We start from the raw sequence: 22,562 nt of genomic DNA, 5'->3' as shown, positions 1-22,562 counted from the left end.
AAAAAAAAAAAAAAATAGCCTGCAGCAAATATCCAATGTTTATTTTCTCTGCTTGTTCTTGAATGTTACTGTTACTGTCACAGGCATAAAATGGGTTTTGAAAAACACTTGAAAGTTGATCTGACCTTAGAAATATCAGTTAAGAATGAATGTCATGTAATACTAGAAAGACTGTTACTGTGGAGTCAATAATTTCTGGATTTTAGTCCCAATATGATATTTAAGGCAGCTTCTTCCTGATTTAAAAAAAAAAAAATTTGATATTTTTGAACCTCAGTTTTCTCTTTTTTTCTGCACAACACCTAATAGAGTTGTTGTATGGATAAATGATATACCATGAACAAAATTGTTTCACATAGCAGGTTATACTCTCTGCTTCCCTGCACTGCTGCATGTACCCCTATTTCTTCTGTCTAGGACATTGTCCGCTCCATACCTCCTGCTGTCTTGCACATAAATACAAACATACCCCTACACAAATCAAAGTAGATCTCCTTCATGTATGTTCCCATTGAACCTAGGCATTACCCTGTTGAAGCACGTATCATACTCTATTGAGTTTTCATGTTTAATTGCCTGTCATTCCCAGAAAACATTCCTTAAGAGAAAAACAGTACCTTTCCATCATTGTATGTCAGTTACCAAGTATAGTGACTAGCTCAATTAATATTTGAATAATGAATGTTAATAACATATCTGGCACTATGCAGGGCTCTTAATAGCTCCCTGAAATGACATAGTTTTCTGTGTTTTGCTTTTTGTTAGAACGTAATCAACTTGAAATATTTTCAAATTTCTAATATGTGGTGATTTATATGTTAAATGGAAATATTTTTATGATTAGTTATAGCTGTGGAATGAAGGAATGAGTAAGGAGTTCTGGTGACACAGTAACTGAAGTGTAAAGCTGCTAACCAAAACGTCAGCAGTTTGGTTTTGGAAGAACCACTTTATGGGAGAAGTATGAGGCTATATGCTTCTGTAAAGATTTACAGCCTTGGAAACGCTATGGGGCAGTTCTGCACTGCCCTGTAGAGTTACTATGAGTTGTAATCAACTAGATATCTGAGGGTTTGGTTTTGATTGTAGAGAATGAAGAGAATGTGCCTTATCCATGCTATAATAGACTACTTGATGTTCTGTAATCTTGTGATTTCTACATTACGTTTTTGTGTAGTATCCAAATATATATGATATTAACGAATGTAAAAATTTATTCCACAAATGTTTCGAGAATTTTCAGTTTAAAGTACACATTTCATGCCACACTTTTCCATATGGTAAAGTTTAGACTTAGATCAAAATAACAAACTTGGAAACGATGCTGTAGAATTAAGAGTGCTTATGAAATATATTTGAAATAAAATTATTCTAAGCAATATAACTTAAAATTTCTATTACTTCTTTTTTATTTTAAATGATTTTCAAAAAATAATTGTAATAGACAAATTTATTTTTGGATGGATGAAAGGAAAATAAGGGCAGAATGGAGGAAGTTAATGGGTATGGTATGTTCTCTAGACTTCATATGCCCATATATTTGCTTACCTAAATTATTTATAAAAGCTTTGCTGAATAGATATAAATTATTAACTCTATAAATAAGGGGTATGGGAGAAGTAGAAGTAATGTTATGTTTATGTAAATTTTTGAAACTTCATTATTTGGTGGGATCTTATAATCATTTTGCTTCTTCCAGATATAGAGAACTACAGCTTAGTGAGGAAAGCAAAGTGACAGAATTTCTTCATCAAAGTAAATTAAAATCTTTTGAGTGTGAGCGTGTTCAACTTCTGCAAGAAGAGACTGCAAGAAATCTCACACAGTGTCAATTGGAATGTGAAAAATACCAGAAAAAATTAGAGGTACATGTACAAGCTTTTCTGTTGCATTACATAGCATATAAGCTCCTTCAGGACAAGGAGTATGTCATATTGAGCCTTATATCCTCTGTACGACTTAGTACTGTTCCTGTACACACACAAAAAGGAAGTATGTATTTCAGGAAGATGTGTACGAAAAAAGACTGGAATTCTTTAAAAATGGAAAATGGTCACAGTCACAAGCAACCAGAAATATACTATTACTTGAAATAATTTTAGTAAGAACAGTGCAAGGCCTATATCGAGAAAACTGTAGAAATTTACTGAAGTTTATGAAGGAAGGAGCCCACATCTTCCTGGAAGGGAATATTCAGCATTATACACTTTTCAGTCTTCATCAAATAATGGTATATATTTGCTTTTAATCAGATGCATGCCTGTTTTAACCCAACAAAGTATAAGTCTATGATAAACTGAAATAAAAAGTACAGAAGAATAGTCAATATTTGTAAAATAATTTTTTAATAAATTAATGACAGGAAATACATATCTTGTTTTATAACATATTCTGAAGCAAAAACTATTTAAAACAAAGTAAAAGAGCATAAGTAGTACAAAATATGAGACCTAGAAAACAGATTTACATATATTTTAAGAATTTTCCCAGGTAAAGATCATATTTCAAATTAGTGGAGAAATAATAGATAGGACAGTAAATGGTGCTGTGATAATCTTATCAATAGTTAGAAAAATAGTTGGATCCATGCTTTGCACCATATTCCAAAATAAAATTCAAATGAATTTCTTCACAGAATATAAAAAATGAAACCATAAAACCATTAGAGGTAAATACAAACAGATGAAATTTTATATTTTATTAGTTTAGAAATGGCCTTTCTATTAATTAAAGCAAGGAAAGAAATCATTAAAAAAAAAAACCCAACACTTTCCATGTGATTAAAAGTATGTATAACATTAAAATGAAAACTATAAAATAATATTTGTGTGTATATATATATACATATATATATATATATATATATATATATATATATATATATATATATATATATAAAACAAAGGTCTGTACCCTTAATTTTAAAAGATCTTTCATGAAGAAGACACTCTTTCCTCTTTTAGATAAGTGGAAAGAAATAGTGTACCATTTCCAAGAAAAGAAATGCATATTGCTAATCAATGGATGAAAATTAGTATTCTCAGTAATAATTAGAGAAATGTAAATTTAAACTTTTTAACTTTTATGTAAGTCTTCTTTCTAATATGCTGGCAGAAGTACCTCTAAACAGGAAATTTCATGTAGTTAAAAACAGGAACAGCTATTTTCGAGGTAATCTTTTAAAGCATTAAAAAATTGACCCATTATTTTTTAAAGGAATTTTACCAAAAGCAATAAGAAATACCTCCAAAATATTGGAAGTAACATAAAATTCCAATGGTAGATTATTTAACAGTTTTCAGTTAGTATATTATAAAGTATATATTTTGCTATATTAATGCATTGTATTCAGAAGAAAGATTGGGCAATCTACTTCCGTACTGATACCGCCTTGGAAACGCAAGGAGGGGTCACTTTGAGTCAGGTCCGACTCAACGGTACATAACAACAACACAATGCATTGTATAATTAATAGTAATCACATTCTTGAATATTTTAGATTTGAGAGAAATGCTCATCAAAAAAGGAGACCTGGTTGCGCAATGGTTAAAGCAGTTGGCTACTAACCAAAAGGTCGACAATTCAAACCCACCAGTAACTCTGCAGGAGAAAGATGTGGCGGTCTGCTTCTTAAGATTTACAGCCTTCAAAACCCTATGTGGTCGTTCTGTTCTGTGCTGTAGGGTCGCTATGAGTCAGAATCGACAACTGTGGGTTTTGGTGGACTCATTAAAAACATTAAATAAAAAATACACGAAATGTCATTAGCCTGATTTTGACTGTGAGTTATAAGTTCAGTGGAGCCATAAATATACACAATAAGAAAGATTTGCAGGAAATATAACAAAGTTTATTTCTGTATGGTACAATTATGGGTAATTTTTATTTTGTTCATTCACCCTACTAGACTGAATTTCTAGTGGTAAAGACTCGGCCTTTTTTAATTGATCAGTTTATTCCCAGGACCTAGCCAGACACTGACCCACAGTTGATTGAGTTGATAGTATTCAGTAATTTTTTGCCAAGCATCTGATATGCAATAAGCACTGTACTAGGCCTCATTAGGCACAAAACTTTGAACAAAAAACAATTCCTATCTTCAAGAAACTAGCAATTCACTAGAAGGCAGAATGGGATAGGAAAGAGGAGCAAATGAAAACAGTAATCACAGGGAGGAAGTGGGAAAGAGTGCTGTTACATTCTTTGGCTTGCAATCAGTGTCAATAAACAAAATGTATATGAATTGTTGTATGGAAAACAAACTTGCTCTGTAAAGTTTCACCAAAATCACAATAAAAAGTTAAAAAAGAAAGAAACTGAAACTTTAGAGCTTTGAACTGAACTTTCTGTGAAGATAGATAGGTTGTATATCTGCACTGTCCAATTCAGTAGCCACTAGCCATGTGTGGACATTTAGGACTTAAAGTGTGACTAGTGCAACTGAGGAACTGAATTTATTTTCAAGAATTTTGTATTATCATTCAGTCATGTGTCTATTATTTAAAGAACTTGATATTTAATGGATTCCTAAAAGTAATTGATGTATTTTATATATTCATGTTTAAACTCAAATGTTCATATGTTGGTTTTCTTCCTAAAAGTTCAATACAGGTTTCCTTGAGTCCAATATCAAGTTCTTCTTTTCCTTTCAGAAAGAATAATAAATTTAGACAAAGCGATTGCTCAGATAAACTTGCGGTAAAAAGAGCATTCTTCACCATATGGTATCAGATGAATTGGTAGAATACCTCCTATCAGAAGTTTCCTCTGAGTTAATGAAGAGAAAATTTTAAGTTGTATCTTTCAAATTAATACTTCTTTCAAAATCTCTTCTTAAAATATTTCATGAAATACCTCCTTTTTAACATTTTGATTCTATTTTTATAATGCATGTTATTGAAATATAATTTATGTATAGTGAAATACACAAAACTAAAGTGACATGATCAATGCTTTTTTTTTTGGCTGTGTTCCGTCCCCTCTCTTCCCACCCCTGTTAACCAACAAAGAAGGTTGCCATCCATATATAAACCTTTCCTTGACTTTTTTACAATAATGAACTAATACTACTAAATTTGTCCTTCTGTGATTGCCTTATTTCACTCAGCATAATGTCCTCCAAGTATCATCCATGTTCTGTGGTGTTTTGCAGATTCTACATTATTTGTTAGGGTTGCATAGTATTCCACTGTGTGTACATACTCCAGTTTGGTTATCATTTCTTCTGTCGATCAGCACCTAGGTTGTTTCCGTCTTTTGGCTATTGTAAATAGTGTTGCGATGAACATGGGTGTGTATATATATCTGTTCTTGTCCTGGCTCTCACTTCTTCAGGATATTATATACCTAGTAATGGGATTGCTGGGTCAAATGTATTTCTAATTGCAGCTTTTTAAGGAATTGCCATACTGTTTTCCATAGTGGTTGTATCATTTTATAGTCCCACCAGCAGTGTATGAGAGTGCCAATCTCTCCACATCTTTGCCAGCATCTACCATTTTCTGTCTTGTTGAACTTTGCCATTAATTCTAGGGTTAGGTGATATCTCATTGTTGTTTTGATTTGCAACTCTCTGATGACTCATAATCATGAGCATTTCTTCATGTATTTGCTGGTCACCTGAATATCCTCTTTGGTGAAGTGTCCATTCATGTCTTCTGCCTGTTTTTTAACTGGATTGTTAATCTTTTTTTTGTTGAGGTGTTGGAGTTTTCTGTAAATTTTAGAGATAAGTCCCTTGTCAGATATGTAGTTATGGGCAAGTATGAATTTGTTGCTATCATTTTGTTACGTGCTTTTTCATGGTGTTGATTTCTTTGTTCCATATAATTTTCTATGCTGACTTCATTTTGTTTATGAATCATGTAACCACTTCTTTGTTGGCTATTGGTTTTAATATTGCTAAATATTTGTACTGGTCCTCTTTTTTATTTTGATGTGAAGGTTTATCATTTTTCTTTGAGGTTACCCTATGATTTGTAATTTCTTCCCAAGTTTAGAATAGCCTGTTCTATCTTGTAGTTGTCTTGACTTCCTACCATTTAGAAGTTCTATAACTACACAGTTTTTTCTTTCTTTTTGGTTTGCTGTTGTCTTCATTTGTCAATTGATGTCTCTGGTTCCCTGTTTACAATCTTTTAGGCTTATTTACTTTGGATGCTTCTGGTTGGTTTCTGGGTTATGTCATCATGTGTGTTAATGGTCAGTTGTTGGCTGTTGTTGGTTCTCTTTACAAAGGGCCCCCTTTAGCACCTCTTGTAAGGTTGTTCTGGTTTTAACAAATTCCCTTGATTTCTGCTTATCTAGAAATGTCCTAATTATACCATGATATTCGAGGGATAGTGTTGCTGGGTATATAATTCTTGGTTGGAAATTTTTCTCTTTCAGGATTTTATATATACCATCCCATTGTCTTCTCGCATTAATGGTTTCTGCTGAGAAATCCAAGCTTATTCTTATTATTGCCCCTTGTAGGTCACTTTACATTTTTCCAAAGTTGCTTTCAGAATTCTTTTTTTGTCTTTGGCTTCAGCGAGTTTGATGATGATGTCTTGGCGATTGTCTTTTGGGGTCTATACTGTTTGAGGTTCGTTGGACTTCTAGAATGGATATATTCTCATCTTTCATCATACCAGGAAAATTCTCTTTCAACAAATCTTTGACAATTTTTTCTGTGATTTTATTTGTCTCTTCCTATTCTGGAATTCCAGTGACGTATAGGTTCTTCTTTTTGATGGTAACTCACATGAACCTTGTTGTTGTTGTTTTTGTTGTTATGTGCTGTCAAGTTGGAACCAACTCATAGCAACCCCTCCTTGGGGTTCGAGGTGGTATCGCTACGGAAGTAGATTACCCAACCTTCCTTCCAAGGAGTGGCTGGTGGATTTGAACTGCCAGCCTTCTGGTTAGCAGTCAGGTGCCTTAGGCACTATAGTACCAGAGCTCCTAGGCTTTCTTCATTTTGTTTTGATCTTTTTTCTGTTTGTTCCCTTTCCAAAGAAGTATTGAGGTGTTTGCCTTCGATCTTACTAATTCTGTTTTCCATTGATTCAATTCTACGTCTTTGCCCATTCAATGTGTTGTCTATTTCTGAAAATTTAGTATTAATCTTCTAGATTTCTGTCTCTAGATTTTGTATCATTTCTAATTTTTCATTTATTTGGTCATTTTATTCTTCTATTGTCTTTTGAAATTATTCTAAGGTTTTCTCTGTGTTTTCCTCAATTTTGTCATTGTTTTCCTTGATCTGTTTCTCAATTCATTGAAGATACCTAAATATAATTCTTTTGAATTCCTTATCAGGGAGTTCTAATGTTGCATCTTCCTCAGGGATGTGTTTTGGGTATGTATCCTGGTCCCTTGTGTCTCTTGCTTTATCTTGCTTCTTTGTGTGGACTGTGATGCTCTGTTGTCTCCAAGATATTGTGATGTTTTTGTGTTTATATTTAATTAGTGATTGCATGTTGGAGTGACTTGCCCATGGTTTTCAGTTTCTCTGTTTTGTTTGTATGTTATCTACATAAACAGAGTACTGTGCTGTGCTCCTCTATTCGCTAGTTGGCAGCACTTATACACTTGCCACCTGTCTCCTTTCCCATTGTCTGCGTCCCATATTTTGCTGCTGTCCTTGGCAAACAGAGCCTATTATTAGGTCCCTGGAATCTGAATGAGAATGCTGTCACTCTAAAATCCAAAATCAACATTTTGATTCTTTATCTTCTTTCCATTTCTGCCCAGTTTTCTTTCTATGGTGTTTTTATAGGACAAAATGTTCTTACTGAGCCTGTCTTTGCCAAGGGAATTAGTGTCACAGATTAATAAGTGCTACAATCATGGCTGCCACACAACTGTTACTGAGTTACATCCCAATATATTGAGCTCCATGAAAGCCCAGATTGTTTCACTGAATAGTGATTTTGTTGTAATGAATTAATATATTTCTAGAAAACACGGTCTGCATGAATAAAGAAGACATAATATTAAGACATGAATTTGTGATTTTTATTTTGTTCATTGTCTTTTTATGACCCAATGTGGAATACTAGATATCATCCTATAAATATTATTCCCATGCTTTCTTTTTTCTTTTTTTTTTAATATTTATTGTGATTTGGGTGAAAGTTTATAGAGCAAATTCACTTTCCATAAAGCAGTTCACGTACCCTTTGTCTCATGACATTGACTACAATTTCCCACAATGCAACAGCTCCCCCCGCAACTTCCTCCCCATAGTTACCTCTTCCTTGTGTCCTTTCCTCCCAGGCATTATGTGCTGTCAAGTCCACCCCCCACTCCCTGCTGTCTCCTTATATATACAGCCCTTCTATTCTCCCATGATTGATCTCTCCAAGGAGTGTATCTACCTATTGTAAATGTTCAGCTTATATGCCTGTCTTTTGTTTGGCTGGAAGCCACAGGAGTAGGTTCAGTTCCAGACTTAAAGAGCAACTGGGGGCCATAGTCTCAGTGGTTCCATCAGGCTCTATCAGACCAGCAATCCTAGCCCTCTTTTTAATTTTTTTTTAATGATTTTGAGTTTTGTTCCACATTGTTCTCCCACTCTATCCAGGTATTCCCATGCTTTTCTTTATTCATGCTCCAAAGTAATGTATTTAATGGAGGAGAGAGTATACTGTCCTAATTACTTTTAGGGTTAGTGTTGATTGGATTAATTGAAAGCAAGAAGACAAATTAAGTACAGTTAGTTTACAATTCTACTTGTTATGAAGTACAAATAGGTGTTCTTTATCTTCTTTTTTTCTACATCACAGAAAACACACAATCATATGAGTTTGTTAAGGTGACATTTATGTCAGAGAAAAGAAGTGGTCTTCAAAATTGTTTAATTATGGAGAACTCCCAGTAATGAAATCACTGGAGCTCTAATTTTTTGAGCTGTTTAATACAAAGTGTTCATAATTGTATTTCTTATAGTAGTAATTCTATTTTTTTTAATACTTACTATATTCAAGGTAATTTGCTAAATACTGTGAATTTATCATCTCATTTAATCTCCAACAGTGTTTTGAGGTAGGCCTAGAAAGATAAACAGTTGCCTAAGATCACAGTTTATAAGTGTCAAAGCCAGGATTGAAGTTGAAATCCTTCTGCCTCTAAAATGCATTTTTAACCATAATATTATTTCACTTCTCAGGAAATAGTTCATTCCTTATGCTGTATTGAGAAGCAGGTGTAAGACCGCTCCTTAATTTGGTCTATACTAGTATGTGAACTTTCTTAATAATTAGAATTTAACCTAAGTATTAAAATATCCCTGTATTAGAAGTGTCTCTCTTTTTAGCTAATTTATTCATTATTGTCATCCTAGTGATTCCTTTAGGAGCTCTGGTAGCATAGTGCCTAAAGGCATTTGGCTGCTAAACAGGAGGCTGGCGGTTCAAACCCACCAGCCACTCCTCGGAAGGAAGGTTGGGCAATCCTACTTCCGTAGTGATAACTGCCTCAGAAACCCAAGCAGGGGTCGCTAGGAGTCGGGGGCCGACTCGATGGCAAATAACAACAACAACAACAACAGTGATTCCTTTAATGAGTTATCATTAAGAATGTAGGATTTTTTTGCTGTTATGCAAAATGACTACAATTTCCATGCTTCTTGACAGCTCTTTTTTTAAGAAACTTTTTCAACCTTTCTTTATATAGAAAAGCATTTTCTGATACTTCCCAAGCAGCACTTCACAGTTAACAATTGATTTAGTGGTTTGAATTTATGGCTGGCTAGGAAATAAAAAATCTTAAAATCATTGTTAAAACCACACCAGACCTATTGCCAGATAGTCAATTCTGACTTATAGCCACCCTATAGGGCACAGTAGAACTGCTCCATAAACTTTCCAAGGCTTTATGGAAGCAGATTGCCACATCTCTCTCCTGTGGAATGGCTATTGGTTCAAACCACTGACCTTTTAGTTAGCAGCCCAGCACTTTAACCACTGTACCACTAGGGTTTCTTATAAATTTAATAAGTACTGGTGGAAAACTGAGGGTCACCTTATGAATATGTAGTTCTCATACACTTTGTTACATTTAGGCTACTTGTAAACCTTTTTCAAATAAGTGAGATTGCCAGATAAATGACCTCCAGATAAGTTTAGCGTTATTACAGACTTATAATTCTAATGAGCCAGTGCCTGGTAATCAAACATAGCAGTGTTTGTGTGATGGCACAGAACTGGGCAGTGTTTCACTCTGTTACGCATAGGGTCCTTAGGAGTCAGGATCGACTCAAGGGGACCTAACAGCAACAACAACAATGGTAATCTTAACTTTTCTAACTATTTCTGTATTTTAAATTTATTTTTTATTCAGCTTACATAAGGTGCTCATAATTTTCTGTTAAAAACAGCTGAATTATTTGCCTTAGAAATAAATGTATTTTACTTCCTTAGTCATCTCAAGCTACTTTCTCTTAATACTTAATTCATTAAAAAAAGAAAAAGACCTAAAAATATTTTTTGTATCATATTTTTGTCTTAACTTTTAACTTACTTAATTCTGCTTTTGTAATTTTTTTTCCTTCCACTATTAGGTTTTAACTAAAGAATTTTACAGTCTCCAGGCCTCTTCTGAAAAACGCATTACTGAACTTCAAGCACAAAACTCTGAACATCAGGCAAGGCTCGACATTTATGAGAAACTGGAAAAAGAGCTTGATGAGATAATAATGCAAACTGCAGAAAGTAAGTCTTTCACACACACGCACTTTATTTTTCTGGCAACATAAATCATGTATTATTTCTAAAATTGTTTTGGTTTATTTCTTTAAAATATAGTTGCTAATAATTTTTTAAAGAGTATTTTATATTTTAAAAATTAATCTTAATTCCAAAAATTGGGATCAAAGAGGAAATAGTCCATATGTGTTTGATTTTTTTCTTTTTATTTATCTCATGCATTCAACAATTATTGTTGTGACAATTATTGTGGGTATGTTGGGAAATGGCAGAATATAAAAAGGTAGAAAGATAAACAAGAGCATAATCATAAAAAGCCATAATAGGGAGTATTACTTTTTGTCTTAGTAAAGATAGGGAAGTCTGGTGGTGCTGTGGTTAATGCATTGGGCTGCTAACAAAAAAGGTCAGTGGTTTGAACCCATCAGCCACTCTGTGGGAGAAAGATGAAGCAATCTGCTTCCATAAAGATTTATAGCCTTGGAAACCTGTGGGGCAGTTCTACTCTGTCCTGCAGGGTCACTACGAGTCAGAATCAACTTGATGACAGGGGTTTCAGTTTTTTGATTTAGTAAAGATGATACAAACCAAAAACCAAACTCACTGCCATTGAGACAGTTCCAACTCATCGCAACCCCCATTGGGTTTCCATGGCTGTAAATCTTTGTGGAAGCAGATAGCCTCATCTGTTTTCCACAGAACAGCTAGTAGATTCAGACCACCCATCTTTTGGTTAGCAGTCAGATGCCTTAACCACTGTACTAGCAGAGCTCCTTAGTAAAGATAATAGTGAGACATTAAAGCAAAGGCATGATATGATCAAATCGGTATTCTATAAAGATTATTCTGACTCCAGTGAAGAAATTGAATATACCATATGATCCAGCAGTTCCACTCAGAGGTGTGTATCGTAGAGAAATGAGAACTGTAACTTGAATAAAGCATACCCTTGTTCTTTGCAACATTATTCACAATAACACAAAGATGAAAACAATCTAACTATCTGCTAAAGGGGCAAAGAGGTCGCATCTTCTGACCTCTTCTAATGCCACAAGAGGAAGACAGAATCACCATCAGTAGCCCAAGGCCTATCCCTGTGAGGTCAGACATGCTGCCTCCCTCAAGCCCTTTCACCAACCCTGACACCAACCATTCCTCCCGCAGCACCCACCACCTCTCTGCTGGGTTTGATAATTCACTGCAGTGGCCACACAGAACTCACAGATTATGGGGTTTCTTAGGGAAGCACTAGGCTACAATTCAAGTTTGAGAACAACACTCAGTCTCTCTCAGCCCACTGTCTCTCAGCCAACAATCTCTTTCAGTCTCTATCCCAACAGTGTGTGTCTCTCGGTGTCTCTCTCTCTCTCAGCAATGCATGTCTCTTGATATCTTTCTCAGCAGCACATGTCTCTTAGGAGTGTGTTTCTCTCAGCAGCACGTCTTTCTCAGCCAACAGTCAGAGAGACTTCTTCTGCCTCTAGCAGGGCTCCTTTTGAGCCTGGCATAGTGACCACTAACCAGTCTTAACATCAGAATTCTGTATGCCTGAGAGAGAGCGCAAATATCCCAGAAAATTACTTTGTGCTGTGCCCAACAGAAATACCCCAAGTGGATACTTTTAGCATTCAGGAGCTACTCAGTTGCTTACAGCAAATTTCACCATGGAGTTTACAAAGACTTATGGCTAGAAAAGCTATACCAGGTAATTTACTATATCGCACTATCTTTCAGCAGATGAATGGATAAACAAATTGTGGTACATACATACAATGGCATACTATGAAATACTAAAGATTAATCATGAGTCTTTGAAACATCTTGCAACATAGATGAATCTGGAAGACATAATGCTCAGTGAAATAAGTCAGTCCTAAAAGGACAAGTATTTCATAAGACCACTATTATAAAAAGTCAAGAATAGGTTTACACATAGAAAGAAACGTTCTTTGATGATTACCAATGATAGGAGGTTAAGGGAGGGAGAAGCACTAACTAGATAGTACACAGGTATTAATTAGGGTGAAGGGAAAGGCAATACACAATATGAGGGAAGTTAGCGCAGTGTGACTAAGATAAAAACAGTGAGACATACTCAAGGATAAAGAGCAACTATGGTAAATGCTGTAACTTAAATAATCTTGCAACAATAGTAATAGCAAACAATAATTTGAGTAGATACAAAGGTAAGTGTGTATACTGAGTAGGTTAGGGAAGTTATATGCACATATATAGGTACCGTTGAGGATATTTCGACATGCATATTTGTAAACACTGCAGGTATACTCATTTATATAATAGAAAACATAGAGGGGACAGTTATAGAGACTACTTAGAAATTGGGACTGAACTACTGGTCTTCAAGGTGAAGGACTATAGTCTCAGGGGACAGCTAGGTCAATTGGCAAAACACATTTCATAAAGATGATGTTCTATATCCTAGTAAGTAGCATCTGCAGTCTTAAAAGCTTGTGAGCCCTATCTAAGAAGCAGCTACTTATTTCTTCTTCCCACCTGAAGCAAAATATAATGAAGAAACCCAAAGACCCAAGGAAGCAATTAGTCCAAAGGACTAATAATTCACATGAACCACATCCTCCACTAGCCTGAGACCAGAACTAGATGGTGCCTGGCTACTACTACTGTCCATGCCAACCAGGACTACAATATAATGTCCCAGTTAGAATGAGTGAAAATGGAGAACAAAATTCAAATTAAAAAAAAAAAAAAGGCCAGACTTACTGGTGTGAAAGAGACTAGAAGAATCTTTGAGACTGTTGCCCTAAGGCAACCTTCTAACTTGAAACTCAAATACTCTCAGAGGCCACTGTTTAGCCAACTAATAGGTGGGCCTATAAACACCCAAGGAGGGGTTGCTATGAGTTGGATCCAACTCGACGGCAGTGAGTATAAAGAAACACCTTCACAATACCTGTGAAGAATATGTTCCTTAGAACAGTCAACTGTATGAAACCAAAAGGGTAACATTTGCCCAAAACCAAAAATGAGAATGTGGGGAGGGACACAGACACCAGATGAATGGAAACGAGGAATCCAGGGAGGAAATGGGGAGAGTTACACATCCTAGGAATTAGAACCAAAGTCATGGAACAATTTGTGTGTGAATTATTGATTGGAAAGCTAATTTACTATGTAAACTTTTACCTGAAGCAAAATAAAATGTTCAAAAGAAAATATTACACTTCACCAAAGAAGATATTCAGACAGCCAACGAACACATGAAGAAAAGCTCATGATCATTAGCCATTAGAGAGATACAAATCAAAATATCAATGAGATATCATCTTACCCCAGCAATAATAGCAAAGTTCAACAAGAGATAAAACAACAAATGCTGGGGAGGGTGTGGAGAGATTGGAACTGTCATATGCTAGTAATTCAAAAACTTACTGCCATCGAGTTGGGTACGACTCATAGTGACCCCTCCTTGGGTTTCCAAGGCAGTATCACTACTGAAGTAGATTGCCCAATCTTCCTTCCGAGCAGTGGCTGGTAGGTTTGAACTACCAGCCTTCTGGTTAGCAATCAAATGCCTTAGGCACTGTGCCACCAGAGCTCCCCATAATACACACTAGTGGGACTGTACAATGGTACAACCACTATGGAAAATGGTATGGCTCTTCCTTAAAAGGTTGGCAATAGAAGAAATAGCATTTGATCCAGAAATACCCCTTTTAATACGTATATATATATGTGAGGTCTAGGACGTGTGTGTGTGTGTGTGTATACATATATAAATATCTCTCTCTCTCTCTCTCTCTCTCTATAGAGAGAGAGAGATTTATGTGTGTGTATACATATATAAATATATATACATACAGAGAGACAGAGAGTTTTATGTATGTATACACACATACATAACACATACACACCCATGTTCATCGCATTCACTACAGCACTACATCGCATTCACTACAGCAAAGAGATGGAAACAACGTAAGCACTGTTCTACTCTCATAGAGAGCTGCTATGAGTAGCAACTGACTCAGTGGCAATGGATATCGTTTGTTTGGTGGGTAGACAGAGCCAGGTGGAAGTTCTTTGCTGCTTTAGGCATTAGCTACTTTTCTGACTGTTCATAGCTCAGATGAATGAACCAAACTATGGTGTATACACACAGTGGAATACTATGCAACATTAAAGAGTAGTAAAGAATTTGTAAATCACCTCATAACATGAATGAATTTGGAGAACATTATGCTGATTGAAATAAGTCAGTCACAGAAGGACAGATATTATAGGAGACCATTACTGTAAAAAGTCAAGAAAAGGTTACACAGGAAATGAAATTTTCTTTGTTGGTTATCAGAGAAGGGTGTGGAAGGGAGGGAAAATTGCTGACTAGTTAAGAGACATAATTGATTTGGGTGAAGGGAAAGGCAATATAACAAAAGTGTGTGACCAGCACAGTATCATTAAGGAAAAGGAAGACACAAGAGAGGTGTACAAGAGGTGAAAACAACAAAGGTAAATACCATTACATACACAATACTACACTATCAGTAATAACGAACACTAATCTATGGGTGCATATATGGGTAAATAGACAAGAAGATCAGGTATGGATAGACAAATGGGAATATATCCATGACCATATATAGGTTTGGCAGATGATATTCCCACATACGTATTTGTATGTGTGATAAAAATGTCCATATGCATTATAGAGCTAACAGAGGACGAAGTTGGGATAACTTCTTAGCCACGACCAAGCACCTCAGGTCATGAATCGTTGGGCTTGTAGGCTCGAGACCATGGTCACAGAGGAAATCATGCTCAATTGGTAAACATAGTACACAAAAACATTGTTCTACATCCTACTTTCATGAGTAGCGACTAGGGTCTTAATAGCTTGCAAGTGACCATCTGACCTGCAACTATTGTTCTCTCCTTGTTTGGAGCAAAGACGAGTGAAGAAAATCAAAGATATATGGAAACAATTAGTCCAAGAGACCAGTGGATCACAGAAAGCTCAGTGTATACAACCCTGAAACCAGAAAACTAGATGGTACCCAGCTCCTGATGCCAACCACATAGAAAGGGATCAAAATTAGAGATCCTGGATAGAGTGGGAGAAAAAATGTGAAACAAAATTCAAAAGTATGAAAAGACCAGGATTACTGGTTGGATAGAGACTGCTGAAACTCCTAATACTATGGCGCCCCAAGTCACCCTTTTGGCCTGGAACTGGACTCCCTCCTGTAGCTCAAATCTCAGCCACACAACAGCAAGACCTACAAGCTGAACAGCTGTACCGGGGAGATGCACTCCTTAGAACAGTCAACCATGGGAGATCAGAAAGACAACATTTACATAGGGAGAAAGCTAAGCAGGTAGGAACACATAGGTAAGGCCATAGGTAAGGGAAGGGATAACCACAGGCAGGAGATAAGAGGAGAGCTATTACACTGTGGGGATTGTAATCAGTGTCATGAGATAAAATGTATATGAACTGTTGAATGTAAAATTAATCTGCTGTGTAAAATTGCACCCAAATCACAGTAAAAAGTTTATTGAAAAGTATGTTATTTATTATAATAATATACAATAAAAGGTATATACAAATAAACCCCCCAAAAAAACCCACTGCCTTTCCAACTCATAGTGACCTATAGGACAGAGTAGAAGTGCCCATAGGGTTTCCAAGGCTGTAAATCTCTACAGAAGCAGACTGACTCATCTTTCTCCCATGGAGCAGATGGTGGGTTAAAACTGCCGACCTTTTGGATAGCAGCCCAATGCTGTAACCACAGTGCCACCAAGAGCTCCTTATACAATGGAATAGTACTTAATAAAAGTACTATTACTGTTTAGCAGTAAAGTGTGCAGGTGTCTGCAACATTACAAAAAGAAATGTTGATTCGCTCAGCCAAACCAGAAACCAAACTCACTGCCATCGAATCAGATCCGACTCATAGTGACCCCTCCTTGGGTTTCCAAGGCAGTATCAATACGGAAGTATATTGCCCAACCTTCCTTCTAAGATTCACTCAACAACAGGGTTGAATTTGAAAAACCTTTGCTTAGTGTAAGAAGCCTTGCCTGAAAAAACTCATACTATATGATTGAATTAACGTAAAGCTCTAAAAGAAGTAAAACCAGTCTTTGGTGTAAGAAGCCTTGCCTGAAAAAACTCATACTATATGATTGAATTAATGTAAAGCTCTAAAAGAAGTAAAACCAGTCTTTGGTGAAAAATATCAAAACAGTGGTTGCTCCAAGGATTGTTGGTGCCAAGTATTACCTGGGAAAAGGCACACTGGAACTTTCTGGGGTAGTAATTCTGTATCTTGATAAGGTTTGGATGACCTGTGAGTATATTTCTCACAAACTCATTGAATGCTGAAGCTAAGATTTGTACCATTCACTATGTTAAAAATTTTTTCTGCCGCAAAAGATCTCTTTATTTTCCATACAGCAGTTCAGACACATTTTGCTTCATTACATTGACTGCAATCCCCACTATGTAACAAGCTCTCTTCCCACTTCCTACCTGCAACTACCTCTCTCCTATGTCCTTCACTCCCACGTATTCATGCCCCCTGAGCTATCTCCCACATATTCATGCCCCCTGAGCTATCTCCCTATGCAAATACTGCCCCTCTGATCTCCCATGACTGACTGTTCTAAGAAGTGCATCTACCCTGTGCAAATGTTTACCTTATATGCCTGTCCATTGTTTGGTTGGGAGCCGTGGAAGTGAGTTCAATTCCAAGCCCAAAGGGAAAAATTTGTTTTTACAAAGAAACCATAAATATTAGTGAACTTTAGTTGATGATTTATATATTGAACTGTTTAGCAGTAAAGTGTGCAGCTGTCTGCAACTATTTTTTGAAATGCCTGAAATAAAATGAGATAAATTTATGAGTTTATACAGGGATGTATATGAGTTTATACAGGGATGTGTGATAAGTAAATATATTAAGTGTTTAATTTAGGATCCAGGTTTTGTTTATGTGTACGTTTCATTCAAGGAGCCCTGGTGGCTGAGTAGATAAATGCTTGGCTACTAAAAAAATGGTCAGCGATTTAAACGCAGCAGCAGCTCTGCTTGAGAAAAGATCTGCTCCTGTAAAGATTACAGCCTCTGGGACAGTTCTACATTGTCATGTATTGGCACTATGAGTCGGAATTAACTCAGTGACACACAACAACACAGTTCATCTAACTCTTCCATATGTATAAATAAAAATAAAATCTTAAGGATATAGAAATTAGAAATTACTTTTTCTGTGATGTATTAAGGATCTTAAACTACCTTAAATGAAATGTACTTACTTGTATTTGGAAGATCAAGAAACTGAGTTGTTCTCTATTAGTTCAACATTGGAAAGTAGAATATTACCAGCTTTGTTTAAACTCCAAAACACCAAACTCATTGCTGTCGAGTCGGATCCAGCTCATATCTCCTTTGGTTTCTGAGGTGGTATCATTATGGAAGTAGATTTCCCAGTCTTCCTCCTGAGGAGTGGCTAGTGGGTTTGAAACGCCAGCCTTCTGGTTAGCAGTCAGATGCCTTTGGCACTATGCCACTAGCCTTGTTTTAGGACTTACTAATCAAAATTAGGAAGCTCTGGTAGTGTAGTGCCATGCCATCTCCACACCTGATCACACTGTCTTGAATTGAAGCTCTTTTCTCTTTCCTCCATTGCTATTGTGGACCTTGTATCAACTGGATTATTGCTATAGTTTTAAGAGTTCTCTGTGCTACCAGTTACTGGATTTTTTCCCTCTATATTATCAGCCTCAACAACAAACTCACTGGTCATATTGTTTATTAATCACTATTAATTTATTGTTGACTGTAAAATAAAACCCATATGTGTTGTTAGCCTAGCAAAAAAGACTTTGGCTCCTTTCACCATTAGAACTAAGCCTTTCTGCCAATCTACAAAACCAAAAAAAGGAAAAAAATCAAGCCTCAAGTTGCAGTATTGAAGGATTCTATGGGCAAGATAAGGAGCACTGGTGGCATCGTGCCTAAGGCATGTGACTGCTAACCAGAAGGTTGGCACTTCTAACCCATCAGCCTTGGATACCCAAAGGGGTTCACTATGAGTCAGAATCATCTCGAAGGCAGTGAGTTTGGCTTTTTGTTGTTGTTATTGTTTTAATGGGCAAAATATTGAATGGTTCAGGAAGCATCAAAAGAAGATGGAAGGAATACACACAATCAATGTACAAAAAAGAATTGGTCGATGTTCAACTATATCAGGAGGTGGCATATGATCAAGAACGAAGGCTACTGACGGAAGAAGTTAAAGCTGCATTGAAGGAATTGGTGGAAAAAAAGGCTCCAAGAATTGACAGAATACCCATTGAGATGTTTCAACAAACAGATGCTGTGCTGGAGGCACTTACTCACCTATGCCAAATAATTTGGAAGACAGCTACCTGGCCAACTGACTGGAAGAAATCCATATTTGTACCCATTCCAAAGAAAAGTGATCCAACAGAATGTGGAAATTATTGAACAATATCTAATGTCACATGCAAGAAAAATTTTGCTTCTAGCAAAATTCAAAATGCTTCTAGCAGTATATTGACAAGGAACTTCCAGAAGTGCAAACTAGATTCAGAAGATGACATGTAATGAGGGATATCACTGCTGATGTCAGCTGGATCTTGGCTGAAAGCAAAGCATACCAGAAAGGTTTTCATTTGTCTCTTATTGATTATGCAAAGGCATTCTACTCTGTGGTCATAACATTGTGAAGAATAGAATTCCAGAACAGTTAATTGGTCTCATGAGGAACATATACATAGACCAAGAGGCTGTGGTTCAAACAGAACAAGGGGATACTATATGGCTTAAAAGCAGGAAGGGTGTGTATAAGGGTTGTATCCTTTCACCATACTTAATAAGTCTGTATGCTGAGCAAACAGTCCAAGAATCTGGACTGTATGAAGAAGATCACGGCATCAGAATTGGAGGAAGGCTCTTTAACAAACTGCAATATGCAAATGACACAACCTTGCTTGCTGAAAGTGAAGACTTGAAGCACCCATTGATGCAGATTAAAGAGTAGTCTTCAGTATGGATTACACCTCAACATAAAACAAAAAACTTCACAACTGAACCAATAAGCAGCATCTTGATAAATGGAGAAAACACTGACGTTATCAAAGATTTCATTTTGCTTGGACCCACAATTGACTGTGCTCATAGAAGCCCAGTCAAGAAATCAGACATTGTATTGCACTGGGCAAAGATGCTGCAAAAGATCTCTTTAAAGTGTTGAAGATCAAAGGTGTCACTTTGAAGGGGTGCCTGTCCCAAGCCATGGTATTTTCAGTAACCTCATATGCATGTGAAAGCTGGATGATGAATAGGCAAGACCAGAGAAGAGTTGATACCTTTGAATTGTGGTGCTGGTAAAGAATACTGAAAATACTGTGGTCTGCCAGAAGAGCAAACAGATATGTTCTGGAAGAAGTACAGCTGGAATACTCCTTGGAAACAAGAATGGCCAGACTTCATCTCACCTACTTTGGTCATATTGTCAAAAGGAACTATTCCCTGGAGAAGGATATCATGCCTGGTAAAGTGGAAGGTCAGTGAAAAAGAAGACCTTTAACAAAATGGATTGGCTGTACTTATGGACTTAAGTATAGCAAGGATTGTGAAGATGGCACATGACTGGGCAGTCTTTAGTTCTGTTGTACATAGGATCACTATGAGTTGAAGCCAACTCGATGGCACCTAACAACACAAAAATCTACTGCCATTGTTCTCCAGACTCTTAATTCCAGCACCTAATGTTATCCCATTAGCTATTAATCCTTTAAGTATGTAATTTAAATTTAACACGTTTATCAACATCTAACAGATGAGTTTTTGAGATGTTAATTTACCTCTCTTCCCTTTGACTTTAGGAGTGTTTAAGAGAGAAGAGAATGAAATATGTATCTAAATGCCACTCTTCTTCTGGTAGAGCTGAATTGGAGAGCTCATTTTCAATCTGAAGCCATGTTAGCTGATAAAAGAGTATTGAGTTTTATCATCTTTTGCTTCCATATGTCTCTCACAACTAATGGTCTGATCTGAAAGCTGACCCTGGTTCACCCAGAAATACAGGGACAGAGTTAAAGGAAAGAAGTTATGAATAGTCCTCAGATTTTTACTGTACTAGAGAAGGATCAAGGAGCTCTGGTGGTGCAGTGCTAAGGCAATTGACTGCTAGCCAGAAGGTTAGTAGTTCAAACCCACCAGCCACTCTGCAAAAGGAACACTGGGCAATTTACTTCCATAAAGATTTACTGCTTCGCATAGCCTAGAAGATGGCAGAATAGGCAGACAAGCTCCACAGACCCTCTTCAACAAAGAAAGGAAAAACCAATTGACGGAGATACAGGGGACAATCCTGGAGCCCTGAGCTTTGAAAGGAAGTATACAGAAGTGGCTTAGGCACCAACTAGTGGAAAAACCTGAACGAAAATAGTAAGTACGGAGATAGAGCAGTGGACTGTCAGCTACTCTGACAGGACCAACAGCCTGAATGTTTCCAAGTGGTGTTGGGACCTGAGAATTGACATAGAGATCAGCCCTGGTTGCCAAGGGCTACAGGGACGACTGTGCTGGTGGCCTATGACTAGGAAGGGAAACAGCAAGGAGGGAGACAACCTGAGCTGTGGACTTTATCAGCTGTCCAAAAGGTGCAGCCATTTTGATTGTTTCCATGACTGCGCTGGTGGCCTATGACTTAGGAAGGGAAACAGCAAGGAGAGAGACAGCCTGAGCTGTGGACTTTCGGCTGTTCAGAGGGCACAGCCAATTTGATTGTTTCCAGTGGTGGCCATTTTGGATATTAAAAGTGACCGAGGGCACAGCCATTTTGAGTGTTTACAGGTGGTGGCCATTTTGGATTTTAAAGTGACAACATTCTCATTCGGATTCCAGGAACCTAAGAATAGTCTCTGTTTGCCAAGGATGGCAGGGACATATGGGAGGCAGACAATGGGAAATGAGATGGGTGGTGAGTGTATAAATGCTGCCAACTAGTGACTAGAGGAACACAGCCCAGTACCTTGCTTATGTAGATAACATACAAAGAAAATGGAAGAAACTTCTGGTAAAATGGAGGAATAGGCAGACACAGACCCTCTTCAACAAAGAAAAGAAAAACCAGTTGACAGAGATACAGAAGATAATCCTGGAACCCTGGAGGTTTGAAAGGAACTATACAGAAGTGGATTAGGCACCAATGAGTGGAAAAATCTGAACAAAAATAGTGAGTACAGAGATGGTCGGAGCTGTGGACTGTTAGCTACTCTGACGACACCAACAGCCTGAATATTTACAAGTGATGATGGGACCTGAAAATTGACCTAAAGAGCAGTCCCGGTCACCACGGGCTATAGGGATAACTGCTCTGATGGCCTGTGACTAAGAAGGGAAACAGCAAGGAGGGAGAGAACCTGAGCTGTGGACTTTCTGCTGTCCTGAGGGCGCAGCCGTTTTGACTGTTTACACGTGGCAGCCATTTTGGATATTTAAAGAGAGGTGAGAGCCAGGACAGGAACAGATACATGCATGCTCATGTTCATTACAGCACTATTTACAATAGCAAAAAGATGGAAACAACCTACATGCCCATTTGCGGAAGAGTGGATAACCCAAACTATAGTACATACACATAATGGAATGCTATGCAGCACTAAAGAATAATGTATAGAGTCTGCAAAACACCACATAATATGGATGAACTTGGAGAACATTATGCTGAGGGAAATAAGTCAATCACAGAAGGACAAATATAGTATTAGTTCATTGTTGTAGAGGGTCAAGGAAAGGTTTATATATGGAGGGAAACTTTCTTTGTTGCATGCTAGGGGTAGGAGGGGAGGGGA

At 36.9% G+C, this 22,562-nt stretch overlaps 1 protein-coding gene across 1 annotated transcript in view; it reads left to right on the top strand.

Annotated features, from left to right (window-relative positions):
• Nucleotides 1-22,562, top strand: part of PIBF1 (progesterone immunomodulatory binding factor 1) — a 529,275-nt gene that overhangs the window by 209,468 nt on the left and 297,245 nt on the right. The window contains exons 10-11 of the mRNA XM_007948312.2: nt 1,700-1,865; nt 10,547-10,697. Coding sequence (XP_007946503.1) covers nt 1,700-1,865; nt 10,547-10,697 — 317 coding nt within the window. The remainder of the gene's footprint in view (nt 1-1,699; nt 1,866-10,546; nt 10,698-22,562) is intronic.

The sequence above is a fragment of the Orycteropus afer genome, unplaced genomic scaffold, assembly GCF_000298275.1.
Source record: "Orycteropus afer afer isolate SDZICR_OR568_19922 unplaced genomic scaffold, OryAfe1.0 scaffold00212, whole genome shotgun sequence".
NCBI lineage: Eukaryota > Metazoa > Chordata > Mammalia > Tubulidentata > Orycteropodidae > Orycteropus > Orycteropus afer.
Note: the sequence above shows the minus strand (reverse complement) of the source record. Positions and strands in the feature narration are given on the sequence as shown.